Genomic DNA, 22,975 nt, shown 5'->3' on the forward strand with positions numbered 1-22,975 from the left:
AAGGAATGAGAATATGAGCAAAGAGATCAATATCATGAGGGGTTTATCCACTGAAGCAGTCTACTTGAGCTAATGGGAGCTCACCAACTCCAGCTGGGCTGGAAAGAAACAAGCATAGGACCAAGCTAGTCCCTCTGAATGTGGTTGACAGTTGGGGCAAACTGAGGGGTCACTGGTCAAGGCACTGGGATTTGTCTCTACTGCATGTACTGGCTTTTTGAGATCCTATCCTCTTTGGATGTATACCTTGCTCAGCCTAGATGTAGTGCGGAGGGCCTTCGACCTTCCATAGGGCAAGGTGCCTTGACCCCTCTTAGGATAGGGAAAACATTTTCATGTATTTATAAAACTGACTCTACCATTTCTTTGGCAGAAACTGTACATAATTTACCTTTTATATACTCTAAAGAGCATTCTACTCCTGGAACTTCCTCATAAATTTCAACTATGATTAGTAGCAGAAATATCAAAACTTCATTAGACTAGTGGAGAGCCACTGTTCCAGTGTTGCCACCCCTCTGGGGGTCGCATATCAGATATTTACATTGTGATTTATAATAGTAGCAAAATTACAGTTATGAAGTAGCAATGAAATAATTTTATGATTGAAAGTCACCACAATATGAGGAACTGTATCAAAGAGTCACAGTATTAGGAAGGTTGAGAACCACTGCACTCAAGGGTTACATCATGAGAATGCACAGGAAATTCTAAAAATCCATTCACCTTAATAGGTGAACTTGGCAATGCTATGGGGTCTGCTGGGAGCCAACACAACTCACACGGTAAATTAATGCTGTTGGCGGAGACTGCTTGTTCATTTCCCAGGCATCTAGACCTGAAATAATCACACAGAAACTGTATTATTACAACAGTGCTTGGCCTATTAGCTCATGTTTCTTATTGGTTAGCTCTTATATCTTAAATTAACCCATTTTTATTAATCTGTGTATCACCATGTGGTTGTGGCCTACTAGTAAGGTTCCATTCCGGCATCTGTCTCCTGTGGAGGCTACATGGCTTATTCTTGGACGCCACCTGTTCTTTCCTCCTCTATCTGCTTGGAATTCCCACCTTGCCCTATTCTGTACTTCAATAGGCCCAAAGCAGCTTCTTTATTAACCAGTGGTATTCACAGCATACAGAGGGGAATCCCACATCACAATGCAGATGACAAAAATCTATTGTAATCAAGCTGCTGCTGATCAATCAGGGCCAAAGAAGACTCAGGAGCTGAACTGTGACTCAAGAAGAATGTTATATTGTTTTTAGGCTAAAAACTACAAACATCTATGCCAAGTTAGCTACACTTTTCAACAATCAGGATTCAGGGATTGAGGACTTTCCTAGAAATATTTTTCTATGTATTACTCTTACCATGTTTTTATTGGCTAATTGACTCAAGTTTGACGGGAAGCTTACCTGCCATTCATATTTCATCTTGTTGACGGATTGTCAGTATTGTCAGTTACCAGGCAGGTCTGCAGAGGTCTTGGGCACTTAAACTTTATTTGACCCTTATTCAAAATGGAACTTTTATTCAAAATGGCTTGTTTGGTTTCTTCTTACAAATCTGAGCTCAAACAATGATATCAAATTCTCAATCTAAGTGGAACACTTGCAACACTCAGGAAAGAACTTGATGGAACTGGTCAATTTTATCAATTTACCTATCAATATTTGGCCACCTCTATCAAGTGTGTCTGACTGGAGTAAGGTATCAATATTTGTACCCCACCACTGGATTGCAGGTGTTGACTGTTGCTTCTGCTCACCACGGAGAAGAAGGGGTGTATTCTCAGGTACTGAGGTGGTTTCTCAGCCAAGAGGGCTATTTTTTAGAGACTAAACCTATTCCCTCATACCTCTCCTTGTAAGACTTAAAGAAAGTTTAGGTAGCAGGCTGCCAAGAGAAGAGAAACTACAGTAAATGCAGACACATAAATACTTCACATACATATATGAGGAAAAATTTAGCAAATAAGAAGCAAAACCCAACCTCTGAAAACGGGAAGAAATTGTGTTTTAGAGTTACCACAATATACCAGGCAGTAGTGGCACATGCCCTTAATCCCAGCAGTTGGAAGGCAGAGGCAGGCAGATCTCTCTGTGAGTTCAAGGCTACCCTGGCCTACAGAGCAAGTTCCAGGACAGCCAGAGCTAAACAGTGAAACCCTTCTCAAAACAAACAAACAAATAAACAAAAAACAAAATGAAAAAACCAGAGTTACCACAATACAATAGCCACTAAAATTTAAAACTCTGATGCACAACTACAAGAAATAAAGGATATGTCAAAAATTATCACTGAGCAAGTTCAAATATTGACATTCTTAACCAAAACCATTAAATTAACAGGCTTAAATATGCAAAGTAATCAAAAAGAAACCATGGGCCTGCTGCTGTTGTTATTCTGGTGTGGTAAGGTAAATAGGTCAGGAGACAACTGCCATAGTACAGAGAATTTGCCATTTACAGTTTGGAGAGAAAGGTATAAGCATGCCACACCAAAGTCTGTCAGAAGGCTCAGAAGCAAGGGGAAACAGGTAAAAGCCATTACCTTGGTTTACATGGTATCTTGGCTAGTTTTACATCAACTTGACACAAGCTTAGTCATCTGGGAAGGAGGACTGTCAACTAAAAAATGTCTCCCTGAAACTAGACTACAAGCAAAGTCCGCAGCACATTGTCTTAATTAGCGATTGACTGGGAAGGCCGACTACAGGCCAGGACAACCCTGGGCTGGTGATCCTGGGCGCTATAAAAAAGTAGACTGAGCAAGACATAAGGAGCAAGCAGTAAGCAGCACTCTGCCCTGACTTCTGGTTCAGTTTCTGCCTCAGGTTCCTGCCCTCACTTCCCTCAGTGATGAAGTGTGACCTGAGAGTATTTAGCTGAAACAAACCCTTTCCTCTCCAATATACCTTTGGTCCTAGTGTTTTATCAAAGCAACAGAAACCCTCTGTCACATGGGACGAAATGCATGAAGCTTGTGTGTTTCCCTGGGTTTGATCCCAGCACACACAAACATAGCCGTTCATCGCCTAGTAAAAAGCAGAAAGTAATTCTTTAAATTCAGAAAATGTTCATTTCAACCTAAAGTTAAAAAAGTTACCAGCAAATCCACCACACTAAGCCACAAACACTTTTCGGGCAACGAAGTCAAGACATTCTGCTTTAATCTCGAATAAAAACTTAAAACAATCATAGACTTTAAAAGTCTGATATTTTCGAAAGCTTTGGAATTTGTCCAACTACATCTTTTTCTGTTTTGTATGTTATTTCTGCTTTCGATTTATACTCATCTTAGTGGAATCTACTTCAGTTTGTACAGAATTAGTTTTCTAATTTCTTTGAGTATTTTATGAATCTAGAGTTACTCTCCACGGGCTATGCATACAGAGTATCAGCTTTCTCATACTCAGCACTGGCCCTGCAAATAAACTACAACAGAGCAGTACAGAACCACGTGATAACTCATCAATAACTGAGCAATTAGGGCTGGAGAGATGGCTCAGTGATTAAGGGCACTTGCTGCTCTTGTAGGGCCCCAAGTTCCATTCCCAGTACTATATCATGGATTACAACCATTTATAACTCCAGTTTCAGAGGATCCAGTGTCTACTTCTGACCTCCAATAGGCACCAGGAATACACATGGCATACAGACAAAATACCATATAGATAGATAGATAGACAGACAGACAGACAGATAGGTAAAACTAAAAAAAATGGTTAAAGAATTGATCAATTTTCTTCAAATATACTTTCAAATTCTAATATAATAAATAGTATTTTAAACTTTCTATTTTTCTATTCCTACCAATGAATTAGAACTAAAATAATGAGTATTTAGCTTTGTAGTGACACTTATACTCTTTTGGAGTTTACTATATAATACACATTTGCCACCTAATTCAACAATAAAAAAAATCTAGACTTGAATGCTTTAAAAGCATGACAATTTTCTCTTCTGTTTGTTTTTCGAGACAAGGTTTCTGTGTGTAACAGCTTTGGCTGTCCTGGAACTCACTCTGTAGACCATGTTGGCTTTGAACTTACAGAGATCTGCCTGCTTCTGCCTCACAAGTAGTGGGATAAAAGGCATGGGTCACCACCACATGGCACTTCTGTTCTTTTGATGAAAGTATGTACTAGTAATAAACATAATATAAAATGTCACAGTATGTGCAGCACTTGCTATGCAATGTAGTTATAACTGTGTTACAATAGTTGATAGTGTTCTGAACCAAAGAGGAAAGCACCGAGAACATCATATATGGTTGCTGTCAGAACTACTCAACTCAAATCTGCTGTTGATGCTTCAAGAAGCCCAGACAATACATAAATATATGAGCATTTTTTATTTGCATTGATCATTTAAATCAGTAAAACCTAAATGTAGTTTATGAACTATATATAACAGGCAGGATTTTTTTATGTGGTTGTGAAGCCTACCAGCTCTGCTACAAGAAATACAAAACTACTTGGTACTACAATTTTGGTCACCTGGAGTATTTTCAGATGAGCAGCCCAGTCAAAAAAATACCAGACTAGAAAGAGAGTGGAAACAGGCAGGCAGGTGAGCTAATGTAATAGTTAGAGAACAGTAAGAGGATAGTGGTGTAATTCAGTGGGTGAACACTTGCCTAGCACACACAAGGCTCTAGTTTGATCTCTATGATGGAGAAGAGGGTACAGTAAATAAAACCCAAGTTCCTTAAATTTATTTTCTTATTTCTCTAACGTAAGTACATTATCTATAGGCTGGGGGAGGGGTGGTTCAGAAGATTACAAAGAAAGGGACAAAGTACTGTTCAGGGAAGGCAGAATGTAGTGAAGTTAACAATGACGACACAGCCAATGTAAGAAGAGAGAGTAGGCTAGCACAGGCCCAAATAGAAATCAGTACAGCTTTTTTCTCTCTCTCCCTCCCTCCCTCACACACACACAAACACACACACACACACACACAGTGTTAAAGACTAAATGAAATACTAGAAAATCTCATTTAAATGCAACTTTGCATTCATTTAAATGACTTCTTAAGCAAATAATATTAAGTCTGAAAGATGTACTTACTGACACTGCCATCATGGTGCTATCTGGCCTCCATTCAGCTTGTTTGTAAGATCCAAACTGAGCAGATGACTTAGCTGGTTCCTTGTATGTTACGATTAACACACTAGGCTGGAAGAGAACAGTTGTATTTTATTTTACATGCATATCATAGAAAGAGATACAAACAAAATTTAAACATTACTTATAGAATACACTGGAAATATTTTTACAGTGTTTTACACAAATTATGAAAAAATGTTAGTCACACATACATTTATTGAATAAGCTAAACAGAATCAATAATTAGTAACTTTCCAAAATTGAAACATGCCCACATATATTCACAGATGAATTAAGTCAAATATTTAAATAAATTGTATCAGGTCTCTACATCCTTCCCTAACACAGAAGTGACACAGTAGATAAGAGGTCTTTTAAATTCATTTTGTGAGACCAACATTATCCTACTAAAAGCAAACAAAACTACCATATGAAAACCAAAACCAACAAACCAAAATTGCTCATGAACTTGGATGCAAAAATTCAACAAAATATCAGCAAATTAAATACAACAAAGAATTATACACCAGGACCAAATGGACTATATCTAGGCATGTAAGGCTGGTTCAACATTCAAAAGTCAACTAAATAGATTAAGAAGGAAAAAAATATGATATCAATAAAGGCTAAAATAAAGCATTTTAACACATATAACATCTCTTCATTGAACTCCAACTTGCTAATGAACAGCAACAAAAATTCTACACCTATTATTACACTTAGTAACGAGAAACTCCAAGCTTTCTCACCTGAGGAACATGGCAATGAGGCACTATTACTATCCAACAAAGTAGCACAATTCCTAACAAATGTTGTTTTGGTCTAATCTTTCTGTACACTGTGAAGATGAGTCTCTGCCAAGGCACCTTCTGATTGGTTTAATAAAGAGCTGAATATCCAATAACTAGCTAGGAGAGGTTAAGCAGGACGTCTGGGTAGAGAGATAGGAACTTTGGGAAGAACAGAGGTGGGATTTACCAGTGATTCAAACATACAATATGGAGGAGAGGTAGCAACCACATGACAAAACATAGATTAATATAAACAGGCCAATTTAAGTTTTAAGAGCTAGTTGGGAACAAGCCTAAGCTAAGACTAAAATGTCCTGTGGAGATGAGGAGAGAGCACGAGAGACAAACAAACCCACGTGTATAAGTTTATTAAGAAGATCTGTGCAGACCAAGCTCGGGAGCCGTGAACAGAAGGGGGTAGAAGAAGAGGAGTGGGAATGGCGCCTTAAGCTTTTAAAGGTTTCCCAGCACAAGCGCACGAGGCGGGGAGAGGGGGACTTCTATGTCAGACGCTGGTGATGCATTTGGCGAGCGACCCATGCATGTGCACCTGGGATACATGGGCTGGACTGAGAACCCGGAAGTGCAGCCTTCCGGATGGCTAAGGAATTGCAAAGACAAAGCCTTCAAACTTAATCATCATGACATTATTTGAGAACTGGCAGTACAAAGAAAGTTTGACTACAGAACGTCACAAAATAAAGAAAGAAAATAAAAGGCATACATATTGGGAAAGAAGATATTAAAACTGTATTCACAGACAAGAGTGACATATTCAAAACTGAATCAACAGGATATTCTTACATAAATAAACAAGACCATAAGATACAAAATACATAAGAGTTGATCATTTTCAGATTCCAGTACTGAAAAGAATGATGTATAATAAAAAAGCAGGTTTCCATTTTTATATTGCATTACCCAAAATGAAACATTTAATGTCATAAATCTAAAAGAATTATGTATATAAGGAATACTATACAAAATACTAATGAAAGAGGTCAAAGAATAGACAAAAACATTCTATACTAATTAATAGGAAGGATCAATACTGTCGAGATAGCAATTCTCCCAGGTTTGATCTAGAGATTCAAAGCAATCCTACCAAAATCTCAGTAGTTATTTGGGGATGTTGTCTTAGTTACAGTTTTTATAGCTGTGAAGAGATACTATGACCATGGCAACTCATAAAGAAAATATTTCATTGGGGTGGCTCGCTTACAATTTCAGAGGTTCAGCTTATCATCATCATGACAGGGAGCATAGCATCAGGCAGATGTGGTAGTGACTGAGATTCCTACATCTTGCAGGTAACATGAAGTCGACCGAGACACTTGGCAGTATTCTGAGCATAAAAAAATCTCAAAACCCGACCCCTCAGTGACACACTTCCTCCAACAAGGCCATACCCATCCCAACAAAGTCACATCTCCTAACAGTGCCGCTCTCTATGAGATTATGGGGGCCAATTACATTCAAACTACAACAGATGTCAATAAATCAATTCAACTTCAGATGAGTTTCAAGACGAAGGGTGATGAAGGGTGCTAGAGTGCTAACACAAATTGTAGCATGAATAATAAACGTCCAGAGATGGGTACTAGGGTTCAAGCTGAAGATCAGAAAAGTAAAACAACCAACCACTAGAGAGGCCTTTTACCTCTACCAAATATTCAGACCAAAAGGGTGAGATGTTGTCTCAACAAATCCTCAGACTTCACTCTCCAGGGAGCTCTTGTCTCTTCCCCTTTATATTTCTTTCTCTGCCCAGCCATATCGCCCCTGTCTCTACCTCCCTAGTGCTGGGATTAAAAGTGTGTGTCTCCCAAACACTGGTATTAAAGGTGTGAACCACCACCTGGATCTGTTTCTGGATTGATTTTGTGTAGCCCAGTATAGCCTTAAATTCACAAAGATCTATCAGCCTCTGTCTCCTGAGTCCTGGGATTAAAAAAAGGTGTGTGCCACCACTCCCTGGCCTGCATGGCTGACTAGTGTGGCTGCTTTGCCCTCTGATCTTCAGGCAAGCTTTATTTATTAAAACACAAATAATACATCAGTTTAACAAATTTCAAGACTTATCATTATAAAGCTACAGTAAATATGAAAAAATTAACAAAACTGATCAAAGAAACAGAGGAGAACTTAGAAAGACTCACACAGTCAACTGATATTTGACAAAGGAGTAAAGAGAATGAATGGAAATTGAGTCACAAAATTTCTTCATGATGCACATCTTATATAACTCTCAAGAATTCAAAATAAATAAAAATCCTATGTATAAAGTGTAAAAGTTCTAGATATAACAGTGAAAAACCTAAATGACCTCCTCCAAAGGTGCAATATCTAAAACAAACAATTCATAAGATGATCTTCATTAAAATTAGAAACTGATCTATGAGAAACATTACCAAGAGAATGAGGATTATTGAGGGTAGAGACTGAGGAAAGTGTTTGCAAATACCTGATAAAGAACTGATATTAAAAATATACACAAACTTAGAATTCAGTAAGAGACAAAATAATACAATGGGCAAAAGACCTTGAAAGCACAAAACAAATACATGTGGAAAACAATCTTTCTACAAGATATTCAACATCCTCTTTCTTTAGAGAAAAAATATAAACAATAAGATACCATTAAATACCTAACAGAACAGTCAAAATTTAGAAGACTGATACCAAATGCTAGCAAAGATATAAAACAACGGGAATTCACATTCTTTGTTGTTAAAATACAAAATGATACATCTACTTTACACAACCGGCTCTTTCTTACAAAACCAAACACACTACCTGTAGGTAGTATTTACTCATTACTTATCCAAGTGAGCTGAAAACATGCCCACACAAAAAAGTTTAAAAAGCTGAGTGTGGTGGTTCCCAGCACTTAGGAGGCTAAGGCGGGAGGATCATGAATTTAAGGTCAGTCTGGGTTAGTGAGTTTGACACTCCACAGTAGACAGACCCTGTTTAAAATGACAACAAACGTAGAACACAAACATTTAGTAGTTTCATAAAAATTGCCAAACTTGGAAGTAACCATGATATCCCTTGGATAGCTGACATCCCCTGGATAACTGACGAACTATAGCAGATCCAGACACCAAGACATGAAAGACACAGAAAAGCCTTCCATGAATTATTACTGAAAAAGATACAGAACATATAGGTCCAATTACAAGATACTTGGAAAAGGACAAGCAGGGTTTTTTATGTTTCTGTTTGTGTTTTTTTTTTCCCCTTCTTACATAGGGGCTGTCAGGGCTGGAAAGAAGGAAATGAGTAGGTAGACCACTGCGAATTACTGCAGCAAATATTCTGTATGCTATAGTATGAGTCATCAACATCCCCCAAGGTCCTGTGTATTTTAGGATAGTTCCCAGAGTTTGGTGCTATTAGTAGCTGGGGAACCTTTAGAAAGTAGGGCCCCACAAAATGAAATTAGGCACTGGGGGAAGACCCCTGAAAAAGATACTGAGACACTGGTTTCTTCTCTCTGCCCCTTCCTTTGCTTGCAGGCAGCCATCAGGTGAGGGGCTTCCTCTGCCATATATTCTCAAGATCATACAGCATTTCTCTATAGACCCAAAAGTAACAAGCCTTTGAATCATGGCCTGAAACCTCTAAAACCATGACTCAAAACAAGCCTTTCCCTCTTTTAAGCTCATTATCTCAGATATTTTAGAATGGTAACAAAAGTTGGCCAACACATACTGTAATAGTATACATTTCTCAAAACCCATAAAATGTAGGATTGCCAAGAGAGAACACTAGGTAAACATGAACATTTCGTAATAGTCACTGGTCAGTGTGGGGCCACTGACTGTAACAAATGTACGACCCAAGTAAGAGATGCTGATATGAGGGGTAGTTATTGAGGGAGGAGCAGACAATATGTGGGGATTCTCTGTTCTTGCTGCTCAGTTCTGTTGAGAACACAAATCTCCTTTTAAAAAGTAAGTTTATTTAAAAAATAAGGATCACAAAGATTTCAGTCAATGCCTATTAAAGGTTAAATAAGATACAATATTAGATCAAAATTCTAATTTTATAAAGTTTATAGCGTACTCTGGAAAAGCAATGTATGTAAGTAGAAACCCAAGGAGACAGAGCAGCACATAACCAAATTCCAAGCAATGTGATAATGTATCTGGGCAGCTCTTCAGTTTCTCTAACATTTTCATATTCATGACATTGTTTGGTAGTATGAAGGCTTTAAGTAATAAAATAATGGAAGACACAGTCAAGACATCAACAGAACATTTTAATCAATTTGGGTAAGTAGTACAGTTCAAGCCAAAGAAGCAACATCAACAAACGCTCAAGTGGCGCCCAAGACTATACAGAAATGGCCTGACAGATGCATTGGCTGTAGGGAACTTTTTTAAAGGTAATGTTTAAGCAAAAGAGATATATGACAAAGGATTAAAAATCTCAAATGTGACAATTTTTCAGTCTTAACACTTTAAGTATCAAAGTGTAGTTTCCATGTACTTTCCAGTCATATAAGATTCATAGAACTTTTACCAAATAATAAGTTTTAATGATAGCCTAAAAATAGAGTATTGGTTAAATAAAAGTGGGGTTTAGGTAACAACCTACACTATTAAAAACTAAGACTATACAAAAATTCTTTTCGATGAAATGACTTCAAGTAATGGCAAAGTAACACAATTAGCCTAACTCTCCTGTACACAACAAGAAAAATCTAAGAAATAATATTTCAAAGCACTAAAAAGGAACTTAATGTCTCAAAAATGAGAAAGGGTCTGGAGAGATGGCTCAGCAGTTAAGAGCACTGGCTGCTTGAGTTCAACTCCCAGGAGCCAAATGGTAGCTTACAACATCTCATTCTCTCCCATGGCATGCAGTGTACATGCAGATACAGCACACATACATAAAATAAATAAATCTAAAGTCATTTTTTTTAAAGTGAGAAAGTAGCTTTCCTTGAAAAGTAGGGCCTTGAACTTCTGACTGTCCATCCTCAACCTCTTAAGCAGCCAGTATTACAGGTCTGTGATGTAGGATTCCACCCTGTATGCTGTGAATATGTTTTATTGTCATTGGTTAATAAAGAAGCAGCTTTGGGCCTATGGCAGCACAGACTAGAGCAAGGTAGGAATTCCAAGCAGAGATAGAGGAAAAAGAAGGTGAAACCAGGGAGATGCCATGTAGCTGCCAAAGGAGTAACATGTTGGCACTAGTAAGCCAGTGCCTAGTAGTGATACATAGACTGATAGAAATCAGTTCATTTAAGATGTAAGAGTTAGTTAATAAGAAGCCTAAACTATTGGATGAGCACTGTTTAAGAGGAAAAAGGAGTATAGACAGTTATATTATAAAAGAATATAGCCAGTCATAGATTAAAGGAGTAAAGATAAAAAACAAATATTAAACTTGTAGAAAAAGTAATAGATTAAGAAAAAATCCACGTGAAAACAAAATATACACAGGGAATCTGAATTATGTATGTTATTGTGTTTTCTTTAAATTTTTTGATTGTAAATGAGTTAAGTACTGAGAGACATTCGATTCTGGGGTCTACTAAGCTAAACTGACATATATACTTTAAAAGTATCTTGACTTAGAAATTTGGGTCTAAGGATATGTTGCTTTAGAAAAAAGGTTCTGTTTCCACAAAGAATGAAAACCCATGGATTCCTTTCAGACTTACGTGGTTTGATGGACCAAAACCCCCTGAAAGGTCTCTATGAACCCCAAAATTACTTTGCCCAACAAAAAGCAGGAAGCAGTTTGGAGAGAACTACGTACAAATTTCCAAATATTGTTTATAAATGTTTGTTTACATTTAAAGGGGGATATGCTATAGAGGTGAATACTTTGCATTGATATGGATCTTGGTCTACTGATACAAATTTAAGGTCAATTTTGTTATATGTATGTTTCTGCTCTTAATTAAGGTATTGTGTTTGTGTAGCTCATTTAAAATGTAATGTACAATTTAAAAAAGTTAATAGATTATCATCTATAATAGTAAAGTTTGTAGTCATGTTAGTTAGGTTTTCTAGCTATATAGAGAAATATTTCAGATGGATAGGTCTTCTTCAAATCTTTCAAAGATATACAGAATATGGCATTTAAAATGTTTTTAAAACTTAGGATTTTTCATGACAGTGAGACATGTCTGCTTCTGGCAGCACCAATTACTTCAGAGATGTTAATGGGCATGAAGAAACTCATTATGGAATTTGCCTTCAATGTGACAAGGTTAGCCATTTGGGCAAGAAACTGCTCTTGCCTGGACTGTTTGGTGGTATGCTGTATAAACTAGACATGCAGGACCCGCAAAAAAAAAAAATGTTGCCTAAAGGTGAGACAGTCCTTCAGGATTCCTGCTACATGAAAGAGTTTGCCAGACATTCTGCAGGAAACAGAAAAATGTGACTGACAAACTGCCAATATTGGTGGAACTGTCTTTAAAATTTTCTGCTTCGTGGAAAAGTCTGCTAGATACTATGGGCCTGTAGGCTAATATGGATGCCCCAATGTTACAGAAGAACTTTGGATGACTGTCCAGACAATGAGAAGTCTCTGCCAATTCTAGAGAGCTTTGGAAGTTGCTTACAATGTACTTCCTGTTTACTTAGGTAATATTATATCCTTCTGGAGTCTTTGATGGAGTTAAAGAAAGATAGTTATAAGAGACAGATTAAATATTTAGACTCACAAAGATAGGATAGATGATAAAGTATTTTCCTTAATTTGCCAAATATAAATAGACTAACTATTGTAATTATAATTTTTGCTTGATAACTGTCTTTTTGTAAGTAATTTTACTATGTTAAATTTAAAACCTTCCTTTTCATTTAGACAGAAAAGGGGAGGTGATGTGAAATTTCCTTCTGTGAAATTCATTACTGTGAATGTGTTTTGTTACCATTAGGTAATAAAGAAGCTACTTTGGGACTATGGCAAGGCAGAATAGAGTAAGGTGGGAATTCCAAGAAGAGACAGAAGAGAAAACTACAAGGAGTCAGGGAGACACCATGTAGCTGCCTAAGGAAAAAGACAACTACCCTCCAGAACCTTACCAGTAAACCACAAGCCTTATAGTAAAATACAAAATAATAGGAATGGGTTAATTTAAGATGTAAGAGTTAGTTAATTAGTTAACATGAAGCCTAAGCTAATAGGCCAAGCAGTGTTTTAAATAATATAGTTTCTGTGTGATTATTTCAGGTCTGGGTGGCCAGGAACGAATGAGGAGTCTCCACCAACAGGCCTATACTGTGTGCAATGCACCAAGGCTAATAAAAAATTAGCTTTGCTGCCTAAAATGCTGCAAATTTAGTTTTAAAAATAAAGCATAAGTACAAAACTTACAATACAAAGCAGAAGGTCAAGGAAGACGTGCAACTTTCTCCACAATACAGAAAACTCTAGAGATCCCACAAGTACAAAGAAAGGTTAAAAAAAGTAAACAAATTCAGTAATGTTATAAGATACAAAACCTATGCATAAAGCCAATTATGTTTCTATACACTAAAACCAAATTGAAAAAGAACTTAAGAAAGCAATCCTATGCATAAACAGTATTTATAAATAAAATAGTACATAAATTTAACCATATGACCCTGAGAACTATAAGATACTGACTGAACATGACACAAATGGAAAGATATCCCATGTTCAAGAGCTTAAATATATATACTAACAATACAATCCCTATCAAAATTCCAATAGCATTTTCTATAGAAATTTATAAAACAATCTTAAAATTCATATACAACTCCAAAGACCAAATAGTCATAGCAATCAAAAGAAAACAAAACTTCATTCATACTACCTGGTTTCAAAGTATAGAAGCTAGCTACAGTAATCAAGATAGCAAGGTACTTGGATAAAAACAAAGCGTAGAGACCAATGGAACAGAAGAGAAGCCCTAGAGAAAAACCATGCACCTCACCCCACTCCACCTCCACACATGGTCACCTAATCTTTTGACAAAGACTCTACTCAATATTGCTAATTAACAGGGAAATGCATAACAAAGTCATGAGATAGTGCTCTGTACCTATTAGGATGGTTTTCATCAAGAAATCAAGTGACAGAACATGGGTCCTCCTCCCCCAAAATGGTATTACTCCAAATATGTACAAAAAAGGATTTGAAATCAATATTTTAAAAGTTATCTGCATGTCCATATTCACTATAGCATTACTCAAAATCACCATAATGTGGAAACAACCTAAACGATTGTGAACAGATGAACTGATAAAGGGATGTGGTATATATACAGAGTATTATTCAGTCTTTTTTTTTAAGAAAAAAAAAAGAAAGGAAATCCTGACATTCAGTACAACATGGATGAACTTTTAATGAAATCATGTTAAATAAGCCAGATACAGAATCCCATATACTGCAAAAAGCTACAATGTATATACGTAGAATCTCAGGAAGAAAAAACTCATGGAAACCAAGAGTAGAACTGTAGTGATACTTTGTTATTTAACATATAAGGCTTGCCTGAAGATCTGGTGTGGGAGAATTGTCTGTATTCTGTCAATCATGTATTTTAATAAAACGCTGATTGGCCAGGCAGGAAGTATAGGCGGGAATACCAGACAGGAAGTAGAGGTGATACAATGAGAACAGGAGAATTCTGGGAAGCAGGAAGCTTCCTCTGCCATTCCTGCCCAGACCACCAGAGAGGCAACATGTGAGCTGCCACGCTGAGAAAGGTACTGAGCCGTGTGGCTAACATAGATAATGATAATGGATTAATATAAGTTACAAGGACTAATAAGAAGCCTGACCTAATGGGCCAATCAGTTTATAATCTTATGGAGTCCTGTGTGTAATTTTCTTTGGGGCTTGCGGGCTGTGGGGTACTGGGTGGGATAGAAACTCCAACAAGCCGGCCCTCATGTTACAAAGATCAGAGTGCAGAGATAAGCCAACAGCCATAGAGGCCAGGCAGTGGAGGCACACACCTTTAATCCCAGCACTCAGAGATAAAGGTAGATGATCTCTGTGAGTTCAAAGCCACCCTGGGTTACATGAGATTGAATCTGTCTAAAAGAGAAACAGAACTCACACAAAGGTGATCCCAGCCCTTAGGATCACAGGTCTTTAATTCCAGCACTAGGGAGGTAGAAACAGGAGTGGTATGGATGGGTGGAAAGAGGAATATAAAGCAGGAGGAAACAGGAGCTCATGGCAGTCTGATGATTCGTGGAGATGGATGCAGTCTGAGGATTCGTGGAGATGGGTACAGTTTGAGGATTCAGTCTGAAATTCAGCCTGAGGATCTGTAGGGACAGGATCGTCCCTTTGGTCTGAGCATTTGCAGAACTCTAGTGGCTGGTCACACTGCTTCTCTGATCCTTCAGCTTTCACCGATAGTTGGCTCTGAGTTTCTATTATTAAAAGCAATTAGAATTCGTGCTACGTAGAACAGACATTGCCAGAAGCTGGGAGTGGAGGAGATGCAGTAATTTCGGTCAAATACAAATACACAGTTTTAAGACTAGTCAATTTTTGTGATTTCGGATAATATTGTATACTTGAAATTTGCTCAGAACAGATTTTTAAATTTACACAATCGCAATGTGTATGTGTTGTGGTGCTGGGGCATGTATGTGCCACAATATTTGTGTAGAGTGAAGCGCATATCTAATTATTCTTTATCAATAGTTAGATATTGGGATAAGAACCTGAATGATCATAGAAGCAACAATAGAAAAGCCATCAGTGACATCCTCTCTCTTCCTCAATCCAAAAGGGCTGAGAGCATCTGGCCTTACTACTTCCTGTCTCCTATCTGTTCTCAGTCCTTCAAGATCTCTATGGTTAATTTTGGTCAGTTAGTGGCTAGCTGTGTCCTCTGACTCAAAGCAAATTTTACTGTAAGTACGTGATCAAAAATCACACAATAGTAGAGGTCAGAGGACAACTGACCAAGAGATATTTTTTTTTATATGTATGAGGGTTTGTCTGCATGGATGTAATACACCAAATGGGTACCCTATGCCCATGGAGATCAGAAGAGGGCATCAGATTCTCCAAAATCAAAGTTACACCAAGTTGTCAGCCAGCATGTGAACTAAACCTGGGATCCTCTCCACTGAGCTATCTCTACAGCCTGAAAGAAGATCTTTAGTGCTTTCATCACTCATAAGGGAACTATGTGAGGTGGTAAGCATTCTTATTAGTTGAATTATAAATATCATTATACATGTATATAAAAACATTTTACCATATCATAAGTATTACATATATAGTTTTTGTCATATATAGTTCAATAAAGCTAGAAGGTAACAAATCCAAAACAGTAGTTCATCAACAAATAAACGCTTCCAGTTATGGTAGGTAAATAATGACTCATGAAGAAAGGATTGCAACAGAAGCTAAGGGATAGGTAATATTCTAATAAGCAGAGATGAGGCAAGAGAGCATTCTAGGACAGGAGAATCTCTGATACCAAACTAAGGACACCAAACTTTACTCCTTAACAAAAAGAGAACCCTAGAAGACTTTCAGACATGTGAATTTAAAAGGAAGGTGTCTGGAGGCAGTAATAGAGCTGTAACAGTGAAATGGGAATGTTAGGAAAGGAGCTAGAAATTAAACAGCTTTCCTGAGGATGAGTAGCTAATCATATCCTTACATCTTGGTTCCTGAGACATCTACCTCACTGTGTTTTGCATGTGCACATTAACAGGAACTTTTCACTATTAGCAGACATCAACAGGAACAAGTTTCTGCTCGGAGTTCCTCAACTACATTATTTATATGACAGTGGTGATTTGCCAATTTCAGCTTTTTATTTGCAACCCAGAGTGATAACTCAAAAGACTTCATTCTCTGGGTGTGATAGTGAGTTCCAGGTCAGCCAGGAATACCTAGTGAGACCCTGTGTCAAACAAACAAACAAAACAAAACAATCATCGCATCATTCGGCAGAATGTTTTCTATATAATAAGCCTCTTCGTCACTTCCATGGTCTGCCTATGCTATCCTTTACACTTAGTATTCAAAAACACGTTTGAAAGCAATTTAAATATTTGAAATTAGTAATCTGAAAATTGAGATGAGTATGTCTTTAATTCAGAATGGAAGCATCCTAACAACTTCAAGGTTAACATCTGTAGCCTGTCACAGTTACAGCTAAGGAGTTTATTACAGGAATATTCATGGTCCCTGTTATATTACAAAAGCAGTTCATCTCACACAATACTCCTCAACCATGAATCATCTCCTTCTACAGAGCAGCTCCATCCTCCAAGCAGAATTCTTTCACAATACTGAATATATCATCTCATTGATACTACCTCTACCACCTCATCCTAACACACATACTAAATCTTTCTTTTCTTCTTCTCTTTCTCCTTCCTTCCAGCCCTTCCCTCCCTCCTTTTCCTTGACAAGGTATTACTCTAGCCCAGGTTGATCTAGAACTCATTAGGTAACACAGGTTGGCCTCAAATTCATAGCAATATTCCTGCCTTGTCCTCTCAAATCTGAAGTGCTGGGATTACTGGGGTGAGCCACAAAGCCATGTTCTACATTTTTTTAAAACTTCCATTCACTCCCAGCACTCAGGAGGCAGAGGCAGGCAGATCTCTGTAAGCTCAAGGCCAGCCTGGTCTACAGAGCTAGTTCCAGGACAGCTAAGACTGTTACACAGAGAAACCCTGTCTCAAAAACAAAGAGAAAAAAAAAATTAATGCTTAAAAGAACATGGATAATACTATTACAGACTTCAGTAGGTATTTATTTTTTAGTGGCTGTATGTATAGATGCGGAAAGGCATGTGCACGCAAGAACAAATGCAAGAACGACCTGCAGGAGCCAGTTCTCTCCTTTTGCTGTATTGGTCATCAGGGCTGGCAGCACTTCCCCCTCTGAGCCATGTATTTAAACTTTATTGGCCTCCAGTCTAGTTTTTAGAATTCTGAACTGGAATCACAATATCAAAAAAGCAAACCTCTACTAACATGTCACAATGAAAACCAAACAATAAGCCCAATTTATTGATGAAATGTGCTATTTTAAAATCTTTATCAAAAAGTAAAATGAGTGCCTACAGAAATGTTTGCTCATAAACAACACTAACATGTATCTTTCAAAACTAGCTAGAAAATTAGTCTGGACAGATATGACTCTAAAACACTGGAATTCCAAATAGTAACTTAGTACATAATAATGGGAAATATAAGAGGTCTATAAAAGTTTACTAGAAGACCCATAAAATATACTTAGGTTTAAAGATTTTAGTTTAATGTTCCTATAATTTACGGGTAAATAACAGTTCACATACATTAACTTTTGTGGACATTCAAACAACCAGTTGAGACTAAACACACATTTCTTCTACAAAGCTAGTTTTCTCTTTTAAAACTACATTTTTCTTATGCGCGCTTACTTTATTGAGTCCTGACAAAATTTCAAAAAGCAAAATCTATATAGTCACTCTTCTGAGTCCCTCTCACTGCCTTCAAACATACTTCAAATCTGCAGAACCCTTTGGACCTTCAAAATGTACTACAACCTTTCAAAAATAAATAAATAAATAAATAAATAAAATCAATACCCTCATTCATGGGCTCAGTGAAGACATTTTAAACCAATTCATTCCAAATTATGAATGTAACTGATAGTCTCTTATTAACTTAGAGATATTTTTGCTTTTAACATTTTGTAACCTAAGCTTATTTTAACACACACTGCTTTTTTGTTTTGTTTTGTTTTTCGAGATAGGGTTTTTCTGTTGGACCCTGTCCTGGAACTAGCTCTTGTAGACCAGGCTGGTCTCGAACTCACAGAGATCCTCCGCCTGCCTCTGCCTCCCGAGTGCTGGGATTAAAGGCGAGCGCCATCACCGCCCGGCCACACACTGCTTTGTAAAGTTTAGGAATGAGAAAATTAAAACAAACATTTCCTAGGATAAGAAGAGCTACACACATATATTCCAAAAGGAGAAGACTTGGCAGGTGGAGCCTGGCTCTTGTTTCCACTCACATGGCCATAAAAATCACAAATTTCAGAATCATCACATTTTAACCTGATTTTCTAAGTAACAAAGCTTACACTCACAATACCATATACACCTAAGGTGCTAGGTAGACACCCTAAGGTATTTCAGAAATTTATTTCACTCCATGCCTCTGAACGCAAATATTGCCCCAAATCTAACTTTTGAATTTTTTTTTATTTCTTTGTGTGTGATGTACTGTTTTCTATGTATGTAAAATTCTAAGTTTTACACCCAAGATATCATTAGTAACCAATGTGCTACTGTGAAACACAGCTGTGTGTAGAACAGGGGGTTGGATGAAAGGAGTAGGAGACGTTTCAATTCCATAATACTGCATCTAAACCTAATTCCAAACAACAGACTTTATTAATATTCATAATGTCCCTAAGACAACTAGGATACAGTGTAATGTTCTTTTTGTGTTGGGGAATAAGGTGATTTACAGGTTTCTGGTCTATCATGATAAACTTACATAAATCAGATTTTTATCTTTAGAGGTTAAAAAAAATAAATGTTAGGTTTTACAATGTGTTACATTCAAATAAAACTACTAAATTTACAAAACAATGTACAATTCAAGTTCTAATTATACTTTTCCACACAAACTATTAACTTTAGTTACATCTAAATAAAAGTTGTTGAAGAGTCATATATATTGAAAACGAATCTCATTTAGATACCAACCACAACGCATATGTTTAAAAAATTAATTAAACACAGAACGGAGTATCATATTGCTGATATGTTTAGTAGTCCTCTGTGTTTTGATACCTTTCTGAAAAGTAGGTCAGCCAAAACAGTGACAAATAGTCTAATTTACAGCCTAACTATGCAATAGTAATATAGAAGAGGAACCAAAATTACCTAAATTCTAGCACCGGTTTTACTACAGCTGCTAGTAAAGACAATCAAGGGCATTATCAGCATTCCAATGGTAACAAGCAGAAAGCCAAGGATTTAACCAAACCAAAACCGGTGTTTCATGTATTAAAGCAAGAGCAAGGTCAATCAGCCTTCAATTTCTTTCAACGAGAACACCACTCTGAAATCGATTAGTACTGTCTCTTTGAATGGGGAGGGGCAATTTTAAACTTAGAATTCTGTAATTTTTACAGACAGACCTCCAGCAAGCGGCAACGTCCGAACATGGGCTAATCCCACTCACCACTTAACTTTCTCTTACCAACTCGGAACTCAAGACACAAGAAGGAAAAAGCTAGGACTCAAAGAATTCTGCCCCACGCTCTCTCTAAGCCTTATTAATTCCAGGTGCCGTGCAGAGAGATACGAATTCCTGGTCTTTTTACCCCACTTCCCTCCCCCAAACAGTTCTCCGGAGTCCAAGAGCAGCAGAGAGAGGGAGATACGGGGGGGGGGGGGGGGGGGGGGGGGGGAGAGACAGTGGGAGAGAGAGGGGGGGGGGAGAGAGACAGAGAGAGAGAGAGAGAGAGAGAGAGACAGAGAGAGAGAGAGAGAGAGAGAGAGAGAGAGAGAGAATGAATAAACTGAGCCGCGATGTTTGGAGGAGACCGGGAGCCAAGTTAAGTTACCAGGCCTCTACAAACGAACAACTCTTAAGTTTTAGAAATCAGTGACAACGGTCCGACACTGGGTAGAGACCAACAGGCTTTCTGGAACTCCAAAACAACGACCTTTAAAGAAGGGGGAGCTGGGATGCCACAGCTGCCAGAGCGCTAAGGGACGTTCCAACAGATTGGCTCCCGGCAATGGGGGCAGAGAGGCAGGCAAGTCCGGACTCAGCCAGGGAGCTCCCGGGACGCCGCGCGGCGGGGCCTGGGGGCCGTGGAGACTGCCCGCGCGTGGCGCCAACCCGAGGGCAAGAGGGACTGAGGGCGCGCGGGGAGTCGCTCAGGGATAGTAGGGACGGGGCCTGGGTCGTTCGGGGGTAGTCGGGACTGAGCCGGGGTCGCTCGGGGGTAGTCGGGACTGAGCCAGGGTCGCTCGGGGGTAATCGGGACGGGGCCGGGGTCGCTCGGGGGTAGTCGGGACGGAGCCGGGGTCGCTCGGGGGTAATCGGGACGGAGCCGGGGTCGCTCGGGGGTAGTCGGGACTGAGCCAGGGTCGCTCGGGGGTAATCGGGACGGGGCCGGGGTCGCTCGGGGGTAGTCGGGACGGAGCCGGGGTCGCTCGGGGGTAATCGGTCCGGGGCCGGGGTCGCTCGGAAGGGGTCGGGACAGGGCCGGGGTCGCTCGGGGGTAGTCGGGACGGGGCCGGGGTCGCTCGAGGGTAGTCGGGACGGGGCCGGGGTCGCTCGAGGGTAGTCGGGACGAGGACGAGAAGTAGTTCGGGGGGAGTCGGGACGGAACTGGGGTCGTCGTTCGAGAGTCAGGACCGGGCCAGGATGGTTCGGAGGAGGTCCGGTCGGAACCAGTGTCGTTCGCGGAGAGGTCGGGACGGGGCCGGGGTCGTTCGGAGGAGGTCCGATCGGGACCAGGGTCGTTCGGGGAGAGTCGGGATTAGATCCAGGCCTCTCGGGGGAAGTGGGGACGGGACAGGGGCCGCTCGGGGGAAGTCAGGACGGCGGCGCCTACTTACTCGGCTGTACCAGATGCTGAGGCGGGCCGGGGCCAGCACGGCAAAGAACGCTCTCCGAGGATCGGACTGGACGTGGAGCGGCGCCTCGGCCGGGCTCCGCGGCGCGCAGAGCAGCCTCTTGGGCCAGCCGCTCAGGAAATACATGGTCCGCGCGCGGCCCCGACAGCCCCCGGCGGCCCCGGCCGCGTCTGTCACGCTCGGCGACCCCGGGCCAGGTGCCCACCTTCCACACCGCCACCGGCCGAGTCGGCGGCGGCGACAGCGGCAACTCGGGGCATCTGCCCGGGGGCCGGGCCGGGCCGGGCCGACGCGGTGCTGCGCGACGCAGTCCCGGGCGCTGACGGGCTGAGGGTGGGGGAGGCGGGAGGCCAGTGGGCCCGCGGCGGGAGGAGCCGAGGCCGGCCCGCCCCGCTCGCCGCTCGCGTCAGCACGCCGCACGGCGCGGGGAGGCTCCTCAGGCTCCGCCCGGTCCTCTCAGGCCGCCGAGCGTCAGCACGCAGGTCCCTGGGCAGGACGCCGCTTGTTCGAGGCGTCTTGCTGACGACCGGGAGCGTGGGCCTGGGGACCGGGGAGAGGCGACCGAGTCCAGTCAGTGACAGTCCGGGCGGCGCGGCCCACTAGGACTTCTCGATTAGCGCGCGCTCCGGGGCTAGGGGGTGGGCGGGGCGAGCGTCACGTGACCCTCAGACTGAGCTTGGCCCTAGGTCTCTGCGACTCCAAGACTGGGGCGGTATGTACCGAGAGATCTTTTGTGTGCTGCGGTTTCAAGTGAGAGCTGATGATGTCCCTGCCCTTACGGAGTTCGTATTCAGTCACTAAATTGTGTAGCCGAAGAGTGCTTCAGTCCTGTTTTCGGGTCTTGAAGCGTTCTAAATCTAATACAGTATATATTTCTAATTCAGTTTGCATCCTCCTGCCCCTCTACCAGCTAGAGTGCTAGACGAAGCCCAGATGGTGTCTTTTGCACCCCCAGTAAAAGATGTTCTGGAAAAGAAATGGGCTTCTTTTTCTGAGTAGGACCAGACTAAACATAACTGTATCCGGGTAGTGAACTTTTGGGGATGTTTAATTTGGGAACCTGGAGTCTTAAAAATAACTACAGCTCTTAGCAGACCGACCTGATAGCCACTTGATCGCATGAAGGAAGTGGAGCTGGGAAAGAATCTGAATGCTTCACTTTTCGTGCTCGCCTTTCATCTTTCCGAGTTACTTTTCTCAAAGGTGTTAACCAGGTTTAAAAGTAGCAGCAAAGAGGAAAACAAAGTAACAATCCGGATTTTATAACAATGTAACTTTCCCTAATTGTTCTAACACTTGCTGCTTTTCAAACAAGTTGACCAAAGGAATGCCTCGCTGCTTACCAGCATTTTGGGCATTTGGAGTATCCTAAAGTTCCTTCCTGCTGAGTTCCACCCCCAACACAGCATGCCTGGAATTTCTTAAGCATAGCAAACCGGGAAAATATTTTTCAGATGAAAGTGTAGGTAAAATCTTGATCTTCT

The 22,975-nt window shown here is 40.2% G+C and overlaps 1 protein-coding gene across 2 annotated transcripts in view; it reads right to left on the reverse strand.

The window, feature by feature from the left end:
* The window catches only part of Ric1 (RIC1 partner of RAB6A GEF complex), a 104,760-nt gene extending 82,996 nt beyond the window's left edge, over window positions 1-21,764 (reverse strand). The window contains exons 1-2 of one of the 2 annotated variants that reach the window (XM_085693771.2): window positions 21,474-21,764; window positions 5,082-5,189 (exon numbers count right to left, since the gene is read on the reverse strand). In XM_085693771.2, coding sequence (XP_085549897.2) covers window positions 5,082-5,189; window positions 21,474-21,617 — 252 coding nt within the window. In that variant the 5' untranslated portion in view covers window positions 21,618-21,764. The remainder of the gene's footprint in view (window positions 1-5,081; window positions 5,190-21,473) is intronic. The other variant, XM_085693770.2, reaches the window with a different exon arrangement.
* Window positions 21,765-22,975: the final 1,211 nt, after the last annotated feature.

Source organism: Myodes glareolus, chromosome 7, assembly GCF_982192425.1.
Source record: "Myodes glareolus chromosome 7, mMyoGla1.1, whole genome shotgun sequence".
In the NCBI taxonomy this organism is placed as follows: domain Eukaryota; kingdom Metazoa; phylum Chordata; class Mammalia; order Rodentia; family Cricetidae; genus Myodes; species Myodes glareolus.